Source organism: Porites lutea, chromosome 13, assembly GCF_958299795.1.
Source record: "Porites lutea chromosome 13, jaPorLute2.1, whole genome shotgun sequence".
NCBI lineage: Eukaryota > Metazoa > Cnidaria > Anthozoa > Scleractinia > Poritidae > Porites > Porites lutea.
In genome coordinates this window covers 4,539,934-4,559,089 of record NC_133213.1, presented here as the reverse complement: position 1 = coordinate 4,559,089, position 19,156 = coordinate 4,539,934, and the positions used below count along the sequence as shown (strand labels likewise).

General features: G+C 39.8%; 1 protein-coding gene across 1 annotated transcript in view; it reads right to left on the bottom strand.

Moving 5' to 3' along the window:
* Nucleotides 1-18,926, bottom strand: part of LOC140923701 (uncharacterized) — a 57,868-nt gene extending 38,942 nt beyond the window's left edge. The window contains exons 1-14 of the mRNA XM_073373778.1: nt 18,527-18,926; nt 11,015-14,232; nt 9,849-9,963; nt 8,950-9,001; nt 7,864-8,031; nt 6,850-6,986; nt 5,758-5,905; nt 5,303-5,460; nt 4,418-4,759; nt 3,744-3,797; nt 2,645-2,732; nt 1,903-2,052; nt 1,070-1,263; nt 40-116 (exon numbers count right to left, since the gene is read on the bottom strand). Coding sequence (XP_073229879.1) covers nt 40-116; nt 1,070-1,263; nt 1,903-2,052; nt 2,645-2,732; nt 3,744-3,797; nt 4,418-4,759; nt 5,303-5,460; nt 5,758-5,905; nt 6,850-6,986; nt 7,864-8,031; nt 8,950-9,001; nt 9,849-9,963; nt 11,015-13,995 — 4,664 coding nt within the window. The 5' untranslated portion in view covers nt 13,996-14,232; nt 18,527-18,926. The remainder of the gene's footprint in view (nt 1-39; nt 117-1,069; nt 1,264-1,902; nt 2,053-2,644; nt 2,733-3,743; nt 3,798-4,417; nt 4,760-5,302; nt 5,461-5,757; nt 5,906-6,849; nt 6,987-7,863; nt 8,032-8,949; nt 9,002-9,848; nt 9,964-11,014; nt 14,233-18,526) is intronic.
* Nucleotides 18,927-19,156: the final 230 nt, after the last annotated feature.

Below are 19,156 nucleotides of genomic sequence, written 5' to 3'. Positions count from 1 at the left end.
TCAAATCAATAATATTTCAGTCGATCGTAAAGAACTTACCTCCCTGAATGAACAACCATCTTTCCTTCAAATAATCTAGTAAAACATGGTGGCTCCTTGCCTTGGGCAACCAAAACCTTCAAGAAGAACAACAAACATTATTATGGTTAAATTTTGGAGGGAGTTTTTCAGTCAATCATATATATATATAGCAACGCAAGACCAAGGGAAAAAAAAGAAACACAGAAATTGAGAAAGAGAAAAGGGGACACTGCCAGAATCCCGTCACGCCTTTGACGTTTCCATACACAGAATTAAGCTCCTCGCTATGGAAAGGTTCAAGGTGTACGATAATATGGCACATGAATACCTATGCCAAATTTTTTTGAAAATGAGGTCCACCCTTGGTCCAAGGGCTCTTCTTCTAGATTTCAGTTGCCTCTTTCCAAAACCAATTATGGCAACAACAAGAAAAAAACATTTTGGCTATAGGGGCGCATTTATTTCGAATAAATTACTCGAAGATTTGCGTGAATGAAAAGTCAATGAACTTATTTAAATCTGAACTGGGCCGCTTGCTTCCCAGCTTCTTTGATTCCTCACTATAATACTTAGTTTTACATTAAGTGTGTATATATAAATGTAGATTTTTTTCCTTTTGAACAATTAGAATAACTAGAAACTCTGCTGGGTATGTAAATTTTAAAAAGCGGCTTTAATGTAAACCAGCGCTTTAACTGAGAAAACCACTATTATGACTAAGTAAAATATCTAACTATCTATCTACAGTACGAAATTCACGACAGCAGGCAATCTTGTTTTCTCTCGTCAAACTAGTTTTTCGAGTACAAGCATGCGTTTATTGACAACCAATGGTCTTAATTGAGTCCGCTGTACCAAGCGTATGGCTATTAGGCTCAGGGTTCGAAATTGTATCCTAGCAACATGCGGCACATGCTCAACGAAGATTTTACTCAATTCATGCAGAGTCTTTGTCGAATACGCCAAATTCGAGCAAGCGAAAGAAAGGATCTGCCAGCAGGGTGTACTTTGCTTAGCTTTGGCCAACATCCACCGTTTGGCACCCTACCTGTGGTCCTTTGTCCGAGTCCAGCTCCACGGTCATGAGCGCGGCAGTTCCTTTTTCATTCAGTGTGCTGTCCTTTCCTTGCCAAAAGAAGTACGCCACTTTATCGCGGCCGACATCTTCGTAGCGGGACTGTTTTCCCTTGAGCGTTTTAACGCCTGTGAGTTTCACACAATACTTCCATCTCACAACATAGCCTGAAAATTTAGAAAGGTACAATTCAGTGCCTCGGAAATTCGCAACTCAATAACTAAAAGGGACAAAGGCTGCAAGCTTCCGGTGCGACGACTTGTGGGATCGTCAGGGAGCCAAATCATCACCATTATCATCATCATCAACATCGCGTCATCACCATCATCATAGTCATCATCATCATCATCATTAAGGACCTTACGCAACGACGACGCCGACGACGGCAGTGAAAACGTCGTCAGAAATGAATTTGCGTCCTTTCAAACTTAATCACGTCTATTTGGTCCGTTTTATTTATTTGTCAAGGTAAGCGATTTCTCCTGCAGTTAAATTCTTAAGGAGTAGGAACTTATCCAGTTTCAAAAAGAGCCTGAAAAATTCGTGGTCGTATGTTTGCGTCCTCCAGGAGGTTTTACGTCGTAGTCGTGCAGTGGACGTCAAAGGAAAGTTCTGAAAAACGTGATGCACGAGCAGAGCTGTTGTTTTGCTCATAAAACTTACTGTTTTTTGATGTTGTCGTTCTCGTCGTCGTTGTGATTGCTTAAGCTCCTAAGCGCCACTTTTGCGGCCACCATTCAGTTCAACACAAACTATAGTTACGTTAGAACTGCGCATGACATATTTTCACAAAAGCAACGACAAACCTTCCGAAGAAAAGAAATGGCCGTACTCTTCCTCTGGCAATAACTGATAGGTGTATTCCTTGACATGCCAGATTTTAGTTGAAATCGATGAAACAATGAAATGCCTTCCCTCCTCGTCAAAACTTCCAGTTCCACGTCCCACGTCAAAGCCTGCAGGTAAAAAGTACACAAAATATTGCTCAAAAAGCGATGCACAGAGCAAAATAAAGGATTGACCACCTTTTACTGCGTCAGGATTAGCAGAGGAGGCCGTGGGTTCGCTCTACGGTCACTTCGCCCCCACGTCATTTCGCCCCCAAGTCGTTTCGCCACGATTACTTAGTCCCCTATTTTAGAACGAGAGATATCATGTGAAGCGTGCTTGTTTTGGTTTATTGCTTATAGAACGAGGAATCTTATATTTGAAGCGCGCTTGTTTGGTTTACGGTTTATAGAACGAGGAATATTATATTTGGAGCGCGCTAAATGACTCGAAAATAGGGGGCGTAGGAACCGGGGCGAAATGACCGGTTGCCGTGGGTTCGATTCCCAGGGCAAGACCAATACTCAGGGTCTTAAAATGACTGAGAAATGACGGTACTCTCTTTCCCCTGCAAACGGCTAGGCCTTCGCGTGGCTCGGCTGTCCACGAAACATGGAGGTCCCATCTCCGGTAGGAGAAGCAAAAATACTCAACGTTCCCAATTAGTGCTTTCGTGCTAAAAACATTGACATTCAAATAAAGAGGATTTTTCATACAAACCTTCAAGAATTAGGCTTGGTTCTGAAGGAGGGTCGATTAAGTTTTGAGGATCACAGGGCTGCATTTCAAATATGCTGTTTGGTCGTTTCTGTAAGTTGTCAAGAAAATAAATGGCGTCAAAATGTTGAATCTACTGACAAAAAATACAGAAGAATTAGACAAAATTGTTTATGGGAAAAAAACTAAAAAGGCCAACACCAAAATGTCTCCATGTAAACCATAAAAAGAAAGGCTACAGAGAAGTTGCGTTACGAAACCAGAGTGTTGACTAGTAGAAACCTTGTTTGGGAATGAAACACTTATTCAGCATGTTGATTTGCCCATCAGCGAAGGTAAACCCTTTAATTCACAACAGCGTTCGGTGCTAAGTACTGAAGTAGTAACACCATAGGATTTCATCAAAAGACCCAAAAGTAGTATGATGTGAAAGTGCTGCAGAAAAGATTTCATCTTTCATTCACACACTCAACAGCTACAACTTCATTCTATGTTAAATGGTCTTTCAAGTTATTCAAAAGACTTCAGTTCAACGCAAAGCAGTGCTAAAAGAGAAATTACATTCTTGTCACAATTTGCTCTCAAAGAGCTCCAACATAGTAACACCAAATTACTGTTGCCAATCACAAGGGACGACCTAGCGATGCAATCTGAGCAAGGGCATTTGTCACCTTAGAAACGGGAAGGGAACTGGGCCAAGTTAACTTTCGCACAGACTTCTGGGATTGTGTACTGGGACAAAGAAAAAACTTGGCCAATAGCTGACCGGTGCGTCCCCAGCCACGATCCCAGAAACAATAGCGGGAAGAATTTCGGCTCCAGTTCCCTTCTCGTTTCTAAACCTTGTCAATACAGCTGTCGCCACGCGCATGGCAACGGGCGTGAAAAAAAAAAGGAAGAGAGAGAGAGAGTTTTTACAGCCTGCGAGCAAGCTCCCCATTTGAGCACCACATCAGGCGAAGAGACACGCGCCAGAAACTTCGAAAGCGAATGGCCTGCCTATAACTCACGCAAATCTTGGGAACAGAGTTTGCTTACAGGCTGTAACTGTTGGTTTTGGTTTTACTTTCGCATGTTATAATAGCTGCAGCCTTTACTATACCTTTCTCTTTTTAGACTTTGGTCTTAGGAAGCTTCCACTTTCGTCAGATGAAGGCTGGGTGTGTTAGTACGAACAGCGTTAGCAGAATTACAGTTAACAGACATGAGAAAAACGTTACATGCAGTTACAAAATAGCATTAATATAATATGAAGTTCATTACCACTTACAAGTACAGAAAAAGAGGAAATTACATAGGTTAAGCTGAAAGACATACTTTACAGGCTACTTTTACTCCCATGGTTTCACCACTTGTTAATGACATACGCTAATAAGATATGCTTTTAACTATTACGCTTACCGCCAATATATTAATTCAAGCACAACAGGATTATAGAGAAGCATTTTTGGCAAGGTGCATGGCGTATGGCTATATGGGCTGCATGTAGACATACGCCAACAGCTCGTTTAGCACTGACAATAAAGATTAGCAATTGGCCTATTCCTAGAGAACGGGGTTCAGTTTTTTTATGCCTGGGTGTCACACCCCAACCAAAAACCATTCTGAGTGCCTGCCCTGGTGTATAATGTCTGTAAATGTATGTTAATATAGTGAAAACCCAAAACAAAGAATCCCCGAATCTTTTTAACGAGTATAAAATAATTTTAAATTTTCCTTCTCTTGGCACTTTGTTGAACTAAGCATCCACTGCGATTACACTACACGTTTTCTTACCTCAGAAAAACTAGCGAAACTTCCACTTATAGGTTGTTTAACAAAGTCCTGCGTGTAATCAACATTGTGATCGGGCCAATCAATGAACTTTTCCCTGAAAAGCACCGTCTCAGAGCGTGCTGTCATGCGCCCAAACAGAGCCCAGGATGGTCTGCTTACTTCAAGCATTTCTGCTGGATCGTCTGATTTAGTCTTTGGGTCCAGAGGGCTGATCGCACTTTTATACTTAAATTTTCCTTTGAAGAGTTCTTGGGCGAGAGCCACGCCCTTTGTTCGAGCTAGACTGTGGCAATTTCTTCCGAGCCAGAGGTAAACTTCTGAACCGAAGTCAACAACGTATGCCTTGAGCAAATGAAAAATTAAACAGCAAGCTTCAGTTAATATGTGGTGATTCAGTTTTTATAAAAATCTGAACCGAGGATTAATTTGAACCACAACTACATGCACTACCTCATTTTGTACCCACAATCATTCCTGCATGAATATTAACACTATAAAGTGAAAAATCTAAGAATGGATTGACTTGCAACATACTCGTATAGCCATAGTATAAGCTCATTGGGCTTACAAACCATACAGTGTTACTAAAGTTAGTGTTAAAAAAAAACTTCTAGTGAGGCACTTATTTTTGTCATTTCGTCTCTTTCGCGGCCACGATGTAAGACATCATCGTATTCAAAAACCTCCGCTTTCGGTCATTCCACACAAAAAATCTATACGCCACTCTGGGGACCGTTTTCGAAAATCTGCGTTTTTGGTGCCCGAAAACGCCGTTTACCGCCGTGTGGACGGAAGGCAAAAAACCAAAACGGAGAGAAAAATCTCCATTTTCAAAAATATCCGGATGCGTGAGAACGGGGTCAACTTGTATCGTGTCAAACACACCTGAGAATTATCCATAAAACTCTCACTAAGAACACGGCCTGATAAGTCATCACGCAGCTTAAGTGCAGGGGGCTCGGACGAGCAGTCCACTCTGTAAACTAAGTTAGTTGCGGTCACTCCTTTCTCGTGTTCTTCATCTGAAGGCCAAAGACTGGCATCTGTTATAAAAAAAAGAACATTACAAAGCGGTTTTCAATTTTTGTCTGTTAACACAATCACATCTTACCCGCCCGTTACGTGGTGACAGACAACTTTGAAGACTTAAATTTTGGGTGGATTCATTAGCAACATACACACGTATAGCTGTCGCATTTGCCTTCTGAATTGTTATTGTTTTTAAGCCTAAAATCTTAACTCAATGCGTGCAAATTCTGTGATAAAAAATGTTTTGTCTAACCTACATGGCCACCTTCCCATGGCTGAAAAAAGAATTATGAAAAATTCAACTACATTACCCGAGACTTCAGATTTGCCTCCAAGCGTCTTCCAGAATAGTTTAGTTGCAGCATCACTAATCTCTTTATCCTGATTGATAATGTGAACCTTGGTAGCATTGCATCCTAAATCCTTCTGCTTCACGACCAAGGTAGAAACTTCCATTCCCTGATTAAAAAAAAAGAAAGATCATCCAATTAATATGCTAAAGAACACCCCTAACTTTACGATTACCACTACCGTGAACTGCCGCAAACAAGTCCTGGACTTACAAGGACACAATTTACCACGGGTGTAGAGGGAGAGTGAGACGTGCAGACTAGCATTTAAACAAAGTAAACATTGTTGTGAAATGCTCAAACAGATTTCCTATCCCTAAAACTAGCCGTTCAGAAGACTTGAAAGTTTAGGGATAAGGAATCTGTTAAAACATTTCACAAAAATTTGTACCTTGTTTACCTTCCTCTACGCCCCTGGTAAATTGTCTCCCGGACTTACACTTCGCAGTGTGTTGTAAGGGGTTTAAGGTGGGCTTATGAACGGAGGTGCTTAAGCTTTCACTCTAAAACTAGCCAGTTAACCATTAAGCCTAAGATCCAAAAGCAAATTCTCCGAACTTATCTCCATACATTTCTTTTAAGAATAGTTGAGAGAATTTGGTTAAACATCACAGCATTCTCCCTAACAAGCTGTAGCAGTGCTGATCAAAATACGTTTTGCATTTACTGGTTTTTAATTAAGCTTCAAAACACCATAAGAAATCAAATTTATTTTAATACATTTGGAGGGGGGGCTTTTATCCGGGGGGGGCTTATAAACGGATATTTTTTGTTTACAGGTAGATGGGCGTATAATTGGGGGAGGGGCTTATGAGCGACAAGCTACAGAAACTGGATTATAGCTTCAGCGGGCATAGGTAGCCTGTGGCTCCTAATTACTTTCTTTCACCTGCTATGCTTTCTTTAAAACGATTTTCTGGTGTGTAGATTAGCATCCCATCACAGAGGATGGGTACCCTGTGACACAACGGTGCGGCATTACACCACCCCACCAAGCAATGCCCCACCACATCCCCCAAGAAGCGAAAAAACAGATCAGTGCATTTAACAAACCTTAGCTTTCTTCATTATGTTTGCATCCTTTCCGTTCCAAAGATGAATTTCCTTGGGTGTGACCAATACAAAGACATCCCCAGAATTAAGAGATTTGGCTGAAGGTTCAACTAGTCGCGTCTGAATATGCCTTGATCCTAAAGCAGATGAAAAAAAATAGAATCAGTCAGTTTGTTACAAAGTGTCTTCTAGACCCAATGTTTTTCTCTGTGGGAAGAAAATTATATTAAAATCACTTGCTGAGCATTCTTTATCCAAACACAGTCATTCAACTGCTGTTAAGAACATCGATGTTTTTGTTTGTTTGTTCTTGATGTTGCAGTTGTTTTGTTTTGTTTTGTTTTTTTCACAATAAAATTCAGAATTCCCTAGCCCAAATTATTCATAGGGGACAAAGGAAATTCTGATTTATTATTAACCTCAGAACAGATTTTACCAACAATATTCACAACCGCCCTGTACACTTGATGAAATCAAGTCGACTTAAATCTAGATTAGTAGCACATAAAAGCCACAACAGGAAAATCCACATTCATTGCCATGTCTTGGGCGTGCCTTGTGGTTTGTAGAAACCATTTTTGGTTTCCTTATGTGTTGTGGTCTGGGCTGTCCGCATCACCAAGAAATTAAACTACACGGACGCATGTGTTACTATTCATACATGTAGGTGATCAAAAATGGACAGATAAATATAAACGGCCCTTAGTGAATCTTGGTCTAATACTAAATTCTCTCATTATTTCAAAACTAAACATAAGGTAATCTGCAAGGAGAATCTACCAGTTAATCAAATGCCAACCAGAGCTTTTTCCCAGAACCCTTTAAATTTGCCACATAACACTTGAGGTTGGAATCCACAACCGCCATACTAGCACCAGTGTACTCCAAGCACAGTACGTTCCGTCTTTAATGGACAAGCCAACTTTCAAAAACACTTTCACCTTTCCCTGCCTACTGGACCTTGGGCGCCATTCTACCACAAAAAATACTGAGAACCCTGCTTAGAATACCGACCTTTAATTTGCAACAACATTACTGGAAGGAATCCTCCAAAATCTTTAATCTCTTTGCTCACTCCTGAGGAATCCTTTGCCGTCTTTCTCAAGGCAGTGCTTGCAGCCGCCAGATCTTCTGTACTGGAAAGCCCAGCAATGGCTTCATCAGCAAAACCTTTATCTTTTTCTAAAACAAAAAAAAAGAAAAGAAAAGAATATCTATTTAACCCTTCTGCGCCTTAAAATTAACTGGCAAATTTTCTCAACAGTGTTTTCTATACATTTTGTATAAGCAAGGAGAATTTCACTTGACTGTTTAAATGACCTAGATGTATTTAGGGTTCAAAAAACTTGAATTTCTTGTCCTTTGAGCAAGCAGCTCTCAAAATTTGCTTGTACCGGACTACCGGACAACCGGACTAACAGAGTATCTGAGGGGTTTTCAGTTTCTGTGAATTGAAATAAAAGTCTATCGGCTGCCGTGTAGAGATGGCCTAATCCTGCTTTGAGCAACCGGGGCCCTGAAGTTTGGGACAACCTGTATCAGATTGTAGTATCACCACACTGCTTGCCTTGAATAGCTTTTGCTAAATGCAGGTAGTGTGTTTGTAATAATTAATTATGTATTTCTTTGTGATCAATAGCACTGCTTGCTTGGTGTTAATCACTTGGCCACTGAAACCTCACAAGGGAAAGCCAATCATCTCTATTCTAGTTCAACATGTTGAATGGCCTATTAATAATATTTTCAACATTTAACATGATAAGGATCTCATAACCCAAAGCCTATGCAACTGCAATTTTTTTTTTTCAGACCAGTTTATTTTTACTATTTGCTTCATGTGTGTGCTCCTATTGTCTGATATATAAAAAGAAAAAGGAAAATAAGATCAGAACATCTAGAAATACTAATTCCTGGTCTCCAGTTATTGCTAACTAACTTTTTTAAGACTCATTTACTGGTCAAGGCTTGTGGAAAATTACTAGCTGTGGGTTATGGGCTGCTGACATATGATTTCAACACTAGTTGAACAAATTAAAGCTGTAGCATTCGTATTCCATGTTTTTACCAATTTTTTACCAACTAATAAAAGTTAATACCTACTTTTCTTGCCAGCAAGAGATGGTTTCTCTTGACTCTCTCGAATCATCAGCATCTGAAAAGAAAAGTAAAAACAATACCAATTGACCTCTTAAGCTTGATGTTTTGTTTTTCCAATGATGATCCCAAGGAAACTTGCCCTTTGACATTTATTTATTTATATTATTGTCTGATGAGACAAAATTTGAAAGAAACAGTTTGCAATGCCCAACAAAAAAACATTCATACTAAAGAGGTCTATTTAACACTCAATAATGATTGCATTTTTCTCAATGAACTGTCAGAGGCTATCTGGCTAAGAGATAATTTCATTGTTTTATTACAGAATATAGCCAAATTCCCTCTCTCAGTGCAAGGGGGAGGACCAACAACAAACTTAACCCACTATTATGGCATTGATGCCGGGATTTGAACCAAGGCCACATTGGTTTAAGGCGATTGCTCTCACCACTGCACCAACCCTGCTCCCTTTGCAACCTAACAGTCAAAAGTCATGGTACAGAACTTTTACCAGTCAGCAGCCTACTACTGTGAGTAACGATTTAAAAGCTTGTTCTTTGATAATTATGCTCAGTAGTTTCTGTTGACAAGAATATCAATGTGCAGTCCAGGAAAATATCCATGCTTCCCCACAGAAGTGAAACATTCTAGGACACTCATCCTTTTGGCAGAACTTCAAATTTAGCTTCATACAAAATACATTTTTTTAATGCCTTTGTCTTAAGACTTCCTCTTTCCCTTGAGGATTATTTTCAATCTCTTCTGTGGAGAATAACAGTGTATCGAGATGTTCTCAGACTATATGAATGAAAGAATAATTTATTTCTTTACCTAGTACTGTATCTTAATCTATAAGCTACCATAGACTGCATAAATTATAATTAAATTAATGACTAACTCACATCAGTTTCAGTTCTCAAATCTTCCCGGTTCTGCCGCTGACGCACAGGATTACTGCTGGCCTGATGCCGTCTTGCTGGCTTAATTTTCCTTCTGTGGTCTGAAAATGCCTTCAAGCTGGATAAAATCAAATGGTAAGAGATATGTAACAGTACTTTTAATCATTAGTTACAACCCCTTTTCTTCTCTTCTCACCTAGTTCTTTTTTGTACAGTAATATATAATAACTGACCCTGTACAGGTAAATCCATGATGAAAATCTTCAAGTGGACCCACTTAAAATATTCCCGCACCACATCTCAAGTAATTCCTTGCATGAAATCTCAATTTTGCAACCCCTGTTCCCAGCCTTACTGTCAATAATAACACCACCCAGTTCAGCACTCCTACCCTACCCTAAGAATTTTAATTTCACAAACATCTCCCCAAACATACAGGTCCTCCCTTGACAGCACATAGAAAGATTTCTCAAACCAATCCTAAATCAAAGAATTTCATCCATAGAATCAACACAATTAATTCACTAGTTTGGAGCGACAGGCTGAGGGATAAAAACACATGAATAAACACGGCTCTGTTCAAGAAGAGCCCAGTTACCCATGGTGTTTCATTGTGAGTTGCATTTTTTGCAGGTGTGGTAGGGGGGAGGGGGGTGGGGTGTGGGAGGCAAGGAAAGAATATTTTGGAACTCTATCTTACTACACTTCAGTCAAACGGTCCTGTATGACCACCTCTCTTAAGCAAATGCCTCCCATAAACACCAAAATTTTCCCAGCCAACTCCCTACAATCAGAACCTCCCCAGTTTTCTTATTTTCTATTTTCTTTAACCTCTTGTAAGCTACATGTACCACTAGACACATGATGTGGTCTCTGTTCACTGTTTGTACTATGCTGCTCAGAGTATAAAAAAACTTTTGGTGAAAATAGGGAACTATATGAGTATGTAACTTAGAAATTGTGCACATGCAATAAATTATCTCCCCTAAAGTAGATGGGTTGGGACCTCTTCTAGGAAGAGCTCCCGTTTGTCGATTCTCGTACAGGACCACCTCCCGTAAGCAACCACTAAATCTTTGCATTTTGGGTGATTATTAACAGGAGGTTCGACTGTATTATCTTTCTTAGTCTAACGCTCTTGATTTCAAAGAAGCATTTCTGGTACATACTTGGATGTGACGCGAGGATCATCTCCTTCATCATCACCAAACGCAAATGACCTGGGCCTCTCATCTTCTTGGAGAAGCTTCTTCTTTTTAACATCCTCCAGGATTGATGACTTGGGTCTCTCAGGCGGCATCCGTGACTTTACATTTCCATCCACCTCCTCATCACTTTCTTCCAGGTCTTTTGAACCATCTGCCTCATCTTTGATATCATCACTTTCTGAACTCAAGAAGTCTCCATCATCATAATCTTCTCCTTTTTCATCATCGTCAGCACCATCAGCATCCTTTTTTCCATCATCACAATCATCATCATCATCACCATCATCTTTAACTTGCTTTGTATTCATTTCAACTTCACTCTCAGTTTCACTTTCCTTGGCTGATGTCTCCACTGTATCTGTGGACTCCTGATTCTTCCAAGAAGTCTTGCCTTCATCTTCTTTCTCTTCGTCCGTAAAGGAACCTCTCTGAGGGGAACTCTCTAAAACATCATTTCTTTTGAGAGGTAGGATGGGCCCTGGCTCCTCATTCATTTCATCTCCAAGAGTGGGTAAAATATCTAGCTCCTTGCTCATTCGCTTATCAAGTTCATCATCAGTTCCACAGCCTTCAGGCTTTCCACATGGACCAACTGGTTTTGAATCACTTTCTTCAGAAACAGACCCATTTTCCACTGGTTTAATGTGCTCCCCCATTTTCTGCTTCATACTTTTCTTGGCTGGCTTCTCCAGAGGATCACCATTCTCCGAGCCAAATGTCTTAGCAATATCGGATGCCAGACTTTTAATCTCCTGTGTGGTCGCTGCATCAGAGGTGCTCTGTTGACCCTCACTTGCATATTCATCTGACATTTGCCGTCGACTTGCCATAATTGCCTTCATGTCATCACTTGTACTCAGCTTTTTCTTGAGCTTGGGTCTGGCAGGGGCCTTCTGCTCTTCTTCTTTCCCTTGGCTTAAAAATTTACTTCGAAGACTATCCAGTCGTTCAAAGTGCTCATGTTCATTAAACTCTGGCCGTTTGGGAGCATGCTCTTCTTTAGGGGTTAAAAACTTGCTTTTGATGTCCTTCATTTTTGGAATCATCTGAGTTTCTCCATCCAAAGGTATTCCTCTTGGCAGTGCCTCTTCCTCTCTTTCCTGAATTTTCTTTTTGATATCTGCTAACCTAGGGACATACTCAAGGTTTTGCTCAGCAATTGTAGGTTTTAACGGTGCCTCTTCAGTTGAACCCAGTAAAGATTTTTTGATGTCAGACACTCCCTTACAGAAGGCAAGCTCACTATCATTGCCGGCACCACCAGAATCATCTGACATGTGTTGATAATCCTGCGGGCTTGGAGGGGATTGATCTGAACTGGTAGACATTTTTTGCTCTGGCTGCCCGGGAGTACTTGCGACTGGTGATTTTGGATATTCAGCCTCACTCAAAGATGATGTAGAAGAGCGCAGGGATGGACTTCCCATGCCATCTGTTGTTGACTGGCTTCCCGTAAATCGCCGTCGAGATTGCATATATCTCCACTCCTGTTCCTTTTCATAATCCTCCTGGGTAGTCAGGTCAATGGGTTTGGGAAGATCAAATCTTACAGGATCGTCAACCATATCTGTTGAAAAAGTCCACTTAAGCATGGTTGAACGAGCCCGTTCCAACTCGAGATTTTTCTTGTACTCTTTCAAGGGACCCTGAATGGGAACCTTGTTCAGAACACCCACAGATTCCTGATCAAAGTCACTCATGGAAGTCCACGAACGCTTGCTGCCATCAATGGACTCATCATCGTCTGTCTTTCGACGCCTTCTTCTCATGGCTATTTCAAATTCATCCTCAAGGTCAGACTTGGATCGCATGAGAGAATATGGATTAGGCTTCTTGAATTTTCTGGGTGTTGTGGAACGCTTTTCAAACACTTCTTTCTCTTGTTCATCTTGAGGAAAGCGGGCAGCCACTGTTGACCTCCATCTCCGTTGCCGCACCATTTGTAACCACTGTGGCTCTTTGGGCGTTTCTCCTTCATCTATAACAGGTCTAAAATGCGTGATCCACTCACCGTCTTTCTTAATGGGTACATATGGTTTGTTCACTCCTGGCTTCTTTGCTGGTTCTTTATGCTGCCATTGGGCTTTTAATGATTGGACAGACTCAACGTGACCTTCATCAATACCTCTGTCTTCTTCTGGGGCTTCAACTTCCTCGAATGTCTTCACCACACCCTTTCGTGGCTCTTGCTCATCTGCGTCATCATCCTTAGCTGTAGGTGGAGGAGGCCATTGCCTGGCAAGGTGGTGGGGTGTTGGCTGCTCTTCAGAATGTGGCACATCTCTGCTTTTTCCAGTTGCTGAGGTCAGGTAATCTTCCTTAATCCTCTTGACTGGAGAAGTGGACATAATCTCTGGTTGTTGGGCATGAAGATCGACTGAAGGCTCCAAATCAATATCACCATCATCATCATCAATATGGTACCCCTCCACAGCAGCTGCATATCGTTCCTTTCTCTTGTCCACATCACCACCTTGCGAATCTCTGCGCAGAGCAGAGGCATATGCACCATAACCAGTTTTTTTCTTTCCTTGCCTTGCACTTTTCTCGTCATTTTCTCGTTCGGCATCATCCACACTCTCACTGTCTCCCGACAAAATCTCTGGATCACTTGGTCTCCGTTCACGAATTTCTCTTTTGCTAAAGTCTGTTACCACTGCTGCAGATTTAGCTCCTTGTTCTTTAGCTTTCTCTGCCATTTCCCGCTGCCTCTTTTTGTCACGCCTTTCCTGTCTTTTTTCCTCACGTGTCAGAGCCCTAGAAGCTTCAATTTCACTATCTGTGGTGGAAGAACGAGAGCGTCCACCAACATCAACATCACCCTCATCTGTTCCATTAACATGCTTACTTTCTTCATCTGTGTCAAGACTAAGTCTTCTCTGTTCTCTCCTTTTCCTCCTTGCTTCAAGTCTAGCCAACCTATCATCAGATGACTCAGACATGCTTGTAATGTTATGCTCTTTTCAAGCAAACTTTGCTCCAGATTTCAAGTAAAAACTACACTTGTGCAAGCAGACAGAACTTTTGCAAAGCACGTGCTCAGTCATGCATGCAAAATACTTTGTGTGACAAATTTTCTGAGTTCCTCTGGGCCTTGTTGCAGACTTCTTTTAAGTTTTTCAGAGATCCTTTAGTAGCTTTTGACAGCTCATAATCTGTGGAGCCTTGGTATATTTACCCTGTGACACAGGCAAAATAAGAATTAGTGCATCAGTGAACAGATTCTTAACAAAGGATAACTAGATATAATCTGAATATAACACTACTAAAGAATAAACTGTCACAAAAAAATTACAATGCCCTGTGTATGAATTCTGAGGGCTGAATAACATTAAATCAAATAAGAACTACACAGTGTATCATAAACTGTGGCAAAAAAATCAAGTTGAACCTTGGTAAGGGAAGTCTTGCTGTATGATCTGTAATATCATAAACATGCACACTTTAATGTTGAGGTACTTAGGTACACTCAAGCAAAGTTGTCATGACCTTTAGCTAACAATATCAAATGATTGTATTATGTATGAAAGAATGAAAATGATTTGCTTAACAAAAACACAGTGGCAGTCTTTTGCACATTTATCTTCTACTTAAAATCCCAGATAAAACCCTGACCGTTTGAATGCCTTAGTTTTTAACTATAATGGCCGAGTCTACTAAATTCCTCTAAGCTCTTTACCACTTGTTAAAGTCCTCAATAACCTTGTTGACCTGTAATTTAATCAGTGTTTGATGAAGGAAGGAAGAATAATTACACCTCCAGAGAAAAAACAAGTGAGTTTTCTTTGATCAAAGCCCCCAGTGTTTTTATTCAAAGCAGTAAATTGAGATCGTAATATTAAAAAAACACAGCAAGATAAAATCATTTTCCCACCAAACAGACATTCCTAAGTATCATATCAAAGAATGGCAGATGAGTTCACTTGCTCTATCACTTGACTCTAAAGATTATTGAATTGTCTTAAAATCTGGGCATGTAAGTTGTCACAGCCATGCCATAAGTCTACTTTCCATAGCAAGAAAGAAATGTTTAAAAAAAATGAGCAACCAAAAATATATATAATAACTATAATAAAACAATAACAATAATAGTAATAATAATTAATTCACTTATTAATTTACTTCATGTACTTAAAATTTAATACAAAGCACATTTGAACTTGCATTGTTTTTCTAGCAACAAAGACTACACTGACTGTTTTTGGAAGTTTAGAGACTCACAAACTAGCTGCAACTACAGATAAACACTGCAAAATACACCTCAAGTCAAGTGTGGTTTGTTTTTGTCATGATATTTTGCTGTTCAGGGCTGTGCTCTAGCAGAGCCCGGTGGCCCCTGGCGCCTAACTTTTATCCTCCGGTGACTAGAAAATCTCACATTTTTCATACAAATCATATGCCGGGCACCCTAGATTTTACAGTTTCAGAGCACTGGGCTCCCTTCAATTTTCCTTAGAGCACAGCCTTGCTGTTGTTTTCTGTCTCTCCCCTCCCACCCCCCCCCCCCCTTTTTTCCATTCACTTTCCTGAGGTAACATATAATACATGTACATGTGTACGCCCGTCCATACAAGCACTGAAAATCTTGACAAAATATATATTTTTTGTTTATTTTCTCAAAATGACTGATAAATTTTTTGCATTATATTGGGTTATGTTAGTGTGAATGATAGAAGTCTCGCCCTTCCTTGTAACCTACCTAATGACATCAATGATTTTCCCTCTTTTTTGTAAACACTAATACACATGTACCTTACCGATAATGCTAGAGATGGGTAAAAAACAACTACTGCATTTTCCTTTATATTTATTTACTGAAAATACATTCTGTGGAAAACAGAGGAAATGGCATTTCCAAGACCCTAAATTTAAAATTTTCTGGGGGAGTAGGCCGCCAGGCCCCCTAGATTAAAGTGCCTTTGGCTCTCTTCTTCCTGTGCTTACACCTTTAAAATCTCACGCTACACCCCTGGTTTTACAAATTAAAAGTAGCTGTACTATGAAACAGTACTCCTTAAGAGGTTTCATTTCAAAGGTCACAGGTCACAGGTCAGAGTACTAGTAGGAATATACATGTAGTTTAACAATGAAATGCTATCACTGACATCTATTGCACCTAGAAAAATAAAATGGCTGGGAGGTCTGTGCCCCATCATGGTCTCTTATGTCAGGTTGCACCCAGTATGCTTATTCAAAAGCACCAAAATGTGGATTTGCAATCCTGACATACAGAAATGTCACATTCATCGCACATACTGAGTACCTCAAAGTTCGCTAAGATCAATATGCTTAAATTCAGCCTACTCCTGAGCAATGGGAATTGAATGAAATCAACTTTTGATCTTTAAACTTGAACATAATCAGTGCAATATGTTTCTGTTTATCCTGTTAATCCTAAAGGTCAATAGGAAAAGCTGCATCATAAATACTTGAGCAACTAAGAGCCTTTGGCCAGTTTCAAACGTCGTGCTACTGCCTTGCCAAACTCAATTCATAAATTATAAATACATTAGTCAGAATACATTTTTAAAATTCACTAAACTGCTTTTTATTTTGTAAGTTTTCTTTTCTGCAACAGCTATTTTAATCGATTGAGTTAAATTCAACATATAAAACCAAGTTCAGCTTAAGTTGTGCCAGCTTTGAATGGCAGTAGCTCTCAATGTTGAAACAGGTCTTTAAACATTTATAAAAATGAATAGCAATTCAGGTCAATTCAAAAGTCAACAGGAATTGGAGAGGAAAGCTTCAGTTATAATTTTGGAGTTTGAATAGCACCAGAATAATGCATTTTGCATGAAAGGTATACAAAACACCATAATGGTGACTTTAAGAGTTACATACAGTAGTACATATTTTACAAGAAAATAGAAATAACATAGCCTAGCTATAGGGTCGTTAACAATTATCTTTTTAGCTCAAATTATGAAACAATTAAAATTGCAATCTCCCACAGTAAAAATAGTATCTAGGGGAAAAAGTTTACAATAACATAATACAATATCCATGACCAGGGCGAACACTAGAGTCAATTAAAATAAACCAAAAATTATACATAAACAGGATGTTAAGAAGGAACGCGTAATTTGCGTACGTCTTTGTCCAAAGTTGTACACAAACAATCAGCTATTAGATAAAGCCATGCGCCAATATTATAGATGAACCAATGCCAGTCAAGCGTTAAAAGTAGAATATTTCAGTATTTTAAGATAGTTTTAGGCGAGACATCATTTGCCGTTCGCAAAAACTGGAATTAATTCAAAAAAGAGTGAACGAACACGATCGTTCGAACGTTCCTTTACAGAAAGAAAAGAAATGTATTGCGACATAATGAAATCAACACGAGAAGTAGAAGAAAATAACGCCTTCCAAAGCAGCAAAGTTAGGAGGTAGGAGTTCAAGCGATCACCAAAACATTATTAAATTTTAAAATACGTTTTTGATGTACATAGATTTTGTTTGATTAAACAGCAGGCACTACTGAACAAATTAAGTAGAGCTAATTAACGCTTCCATGCATGCAAAACGTCATCTGTTTACCAGAGTTAAATCCAAACTTCGATACTACCACTCGAGGAATCTTCTTGAACTGTTGCTCATGTCTTAAAGTACATGTACTAACATCTATGGATCGGAAAATGAATGTTTTGTAACAGAACGACATACCATGCCCACTCGATCTTCGGCACAATTTTCCGAGCTGACAAAAATATAAAGGAATTTAATTTTTGACGAATTTTTTGCCCCGCCTATGTGAAAGTTCACTTAAATGTCACGTAGGTTAACTCCGACACAATCAACAATTTCTTATTTCAATGTGAAACTCCAAAGAAAGACAGCTAAGAAAAATTTAATATGCGCAAAACTTAACTTACATGATACATACATGTACAAGAAGCCATAAAGACGTAACTAAATACACAGAAAATTATAGACAAATGTTTTAATGTAAGTCTTGAATCAAGAGCTCCAGAGACAATCCTGGAAAATCTGTTTACATAGAACAAGTTTAATGCATATAAAAATGCCTTTTCTTCCAGCTTAGATGATGTAAAATTTCACGCAATGAATTGATATTGACTTTCAAAATTTTTATCGTCACGCCAAACAATGATATGCAATTTCCCGAACGACTTTCAATTCAATTCTTCTTCTCTGAAAAGTCCGAGGAACAGATGTCCTTACCTCGAAACGTAACTTAAACGAAACGTAAACCTTGGTCTATGTGATTAAAAGCTTGTAGAGTTTTACCGAAATTTTTTGTCTTCCTCTCTGGGCAAAATGTCAACATCAGCCCGCTACCTCTCTAAAAAATTCTGTTGTCAGAGCATTGACCGAAAGATCACAATCAGAAAAATAAAAACGGCCCACAGAGAATCCAACTAGGGAATCAGATCACAAGCTCAGATCGCTAAACAATATTTTCCCGCAGAACAAATCGAACATGCACAAAGTTTATAAACAGAACCTTACCTGGTAGCAAGTAAGCTTCGTTTCGCCCACGCAAATTCCTGATCAATAACTGCTTGCGATGAGAATTGTGTTAACACGTTTGCTTCAAACGTCGGCGATGAATGAAGCCAAAATCAGAGCGCAAACCAGACACCAGATCGACGAAAGCACGTTTTGAAAAACGACCTCACTCGCGCCGACGCAAAGCCGCACAGAGACAATCGCACAGCAATTTATAAGATCCGTTCGCTCATCAAAGCGTCTGTTGTGTCGGTTCGCTCTTGTCTTTGAAGCAAGGTCTTAAGAACATCACCGGTCATCAGTTTTGTCAAAATGAAATACTCTAATAGTCCAAAATCTCCAGATTTCAGCAAACCCGCCGAAATTTCAAAGGACAGACCGATATGCTCGGGGAGTGTTTAATAACAGGAGTTGAATGTCTACTTTCATGCGGTGTACCGCTGACAAACTGCTGGGCAGGGCGGGCGTATCACGCGAGTGTTTAACCTGCGATCAGGCGTTTTTATTATTTTTTTTTTTTCTCAAGGGCGGACGAGGCGAGAGGAAAAAAGAAATAACGCCCTCTTCCCGTGAGAGACATAGAGGGATAATAGGAAGAGGGTATGATCTCAGGCTACGCGAGTGTTGACT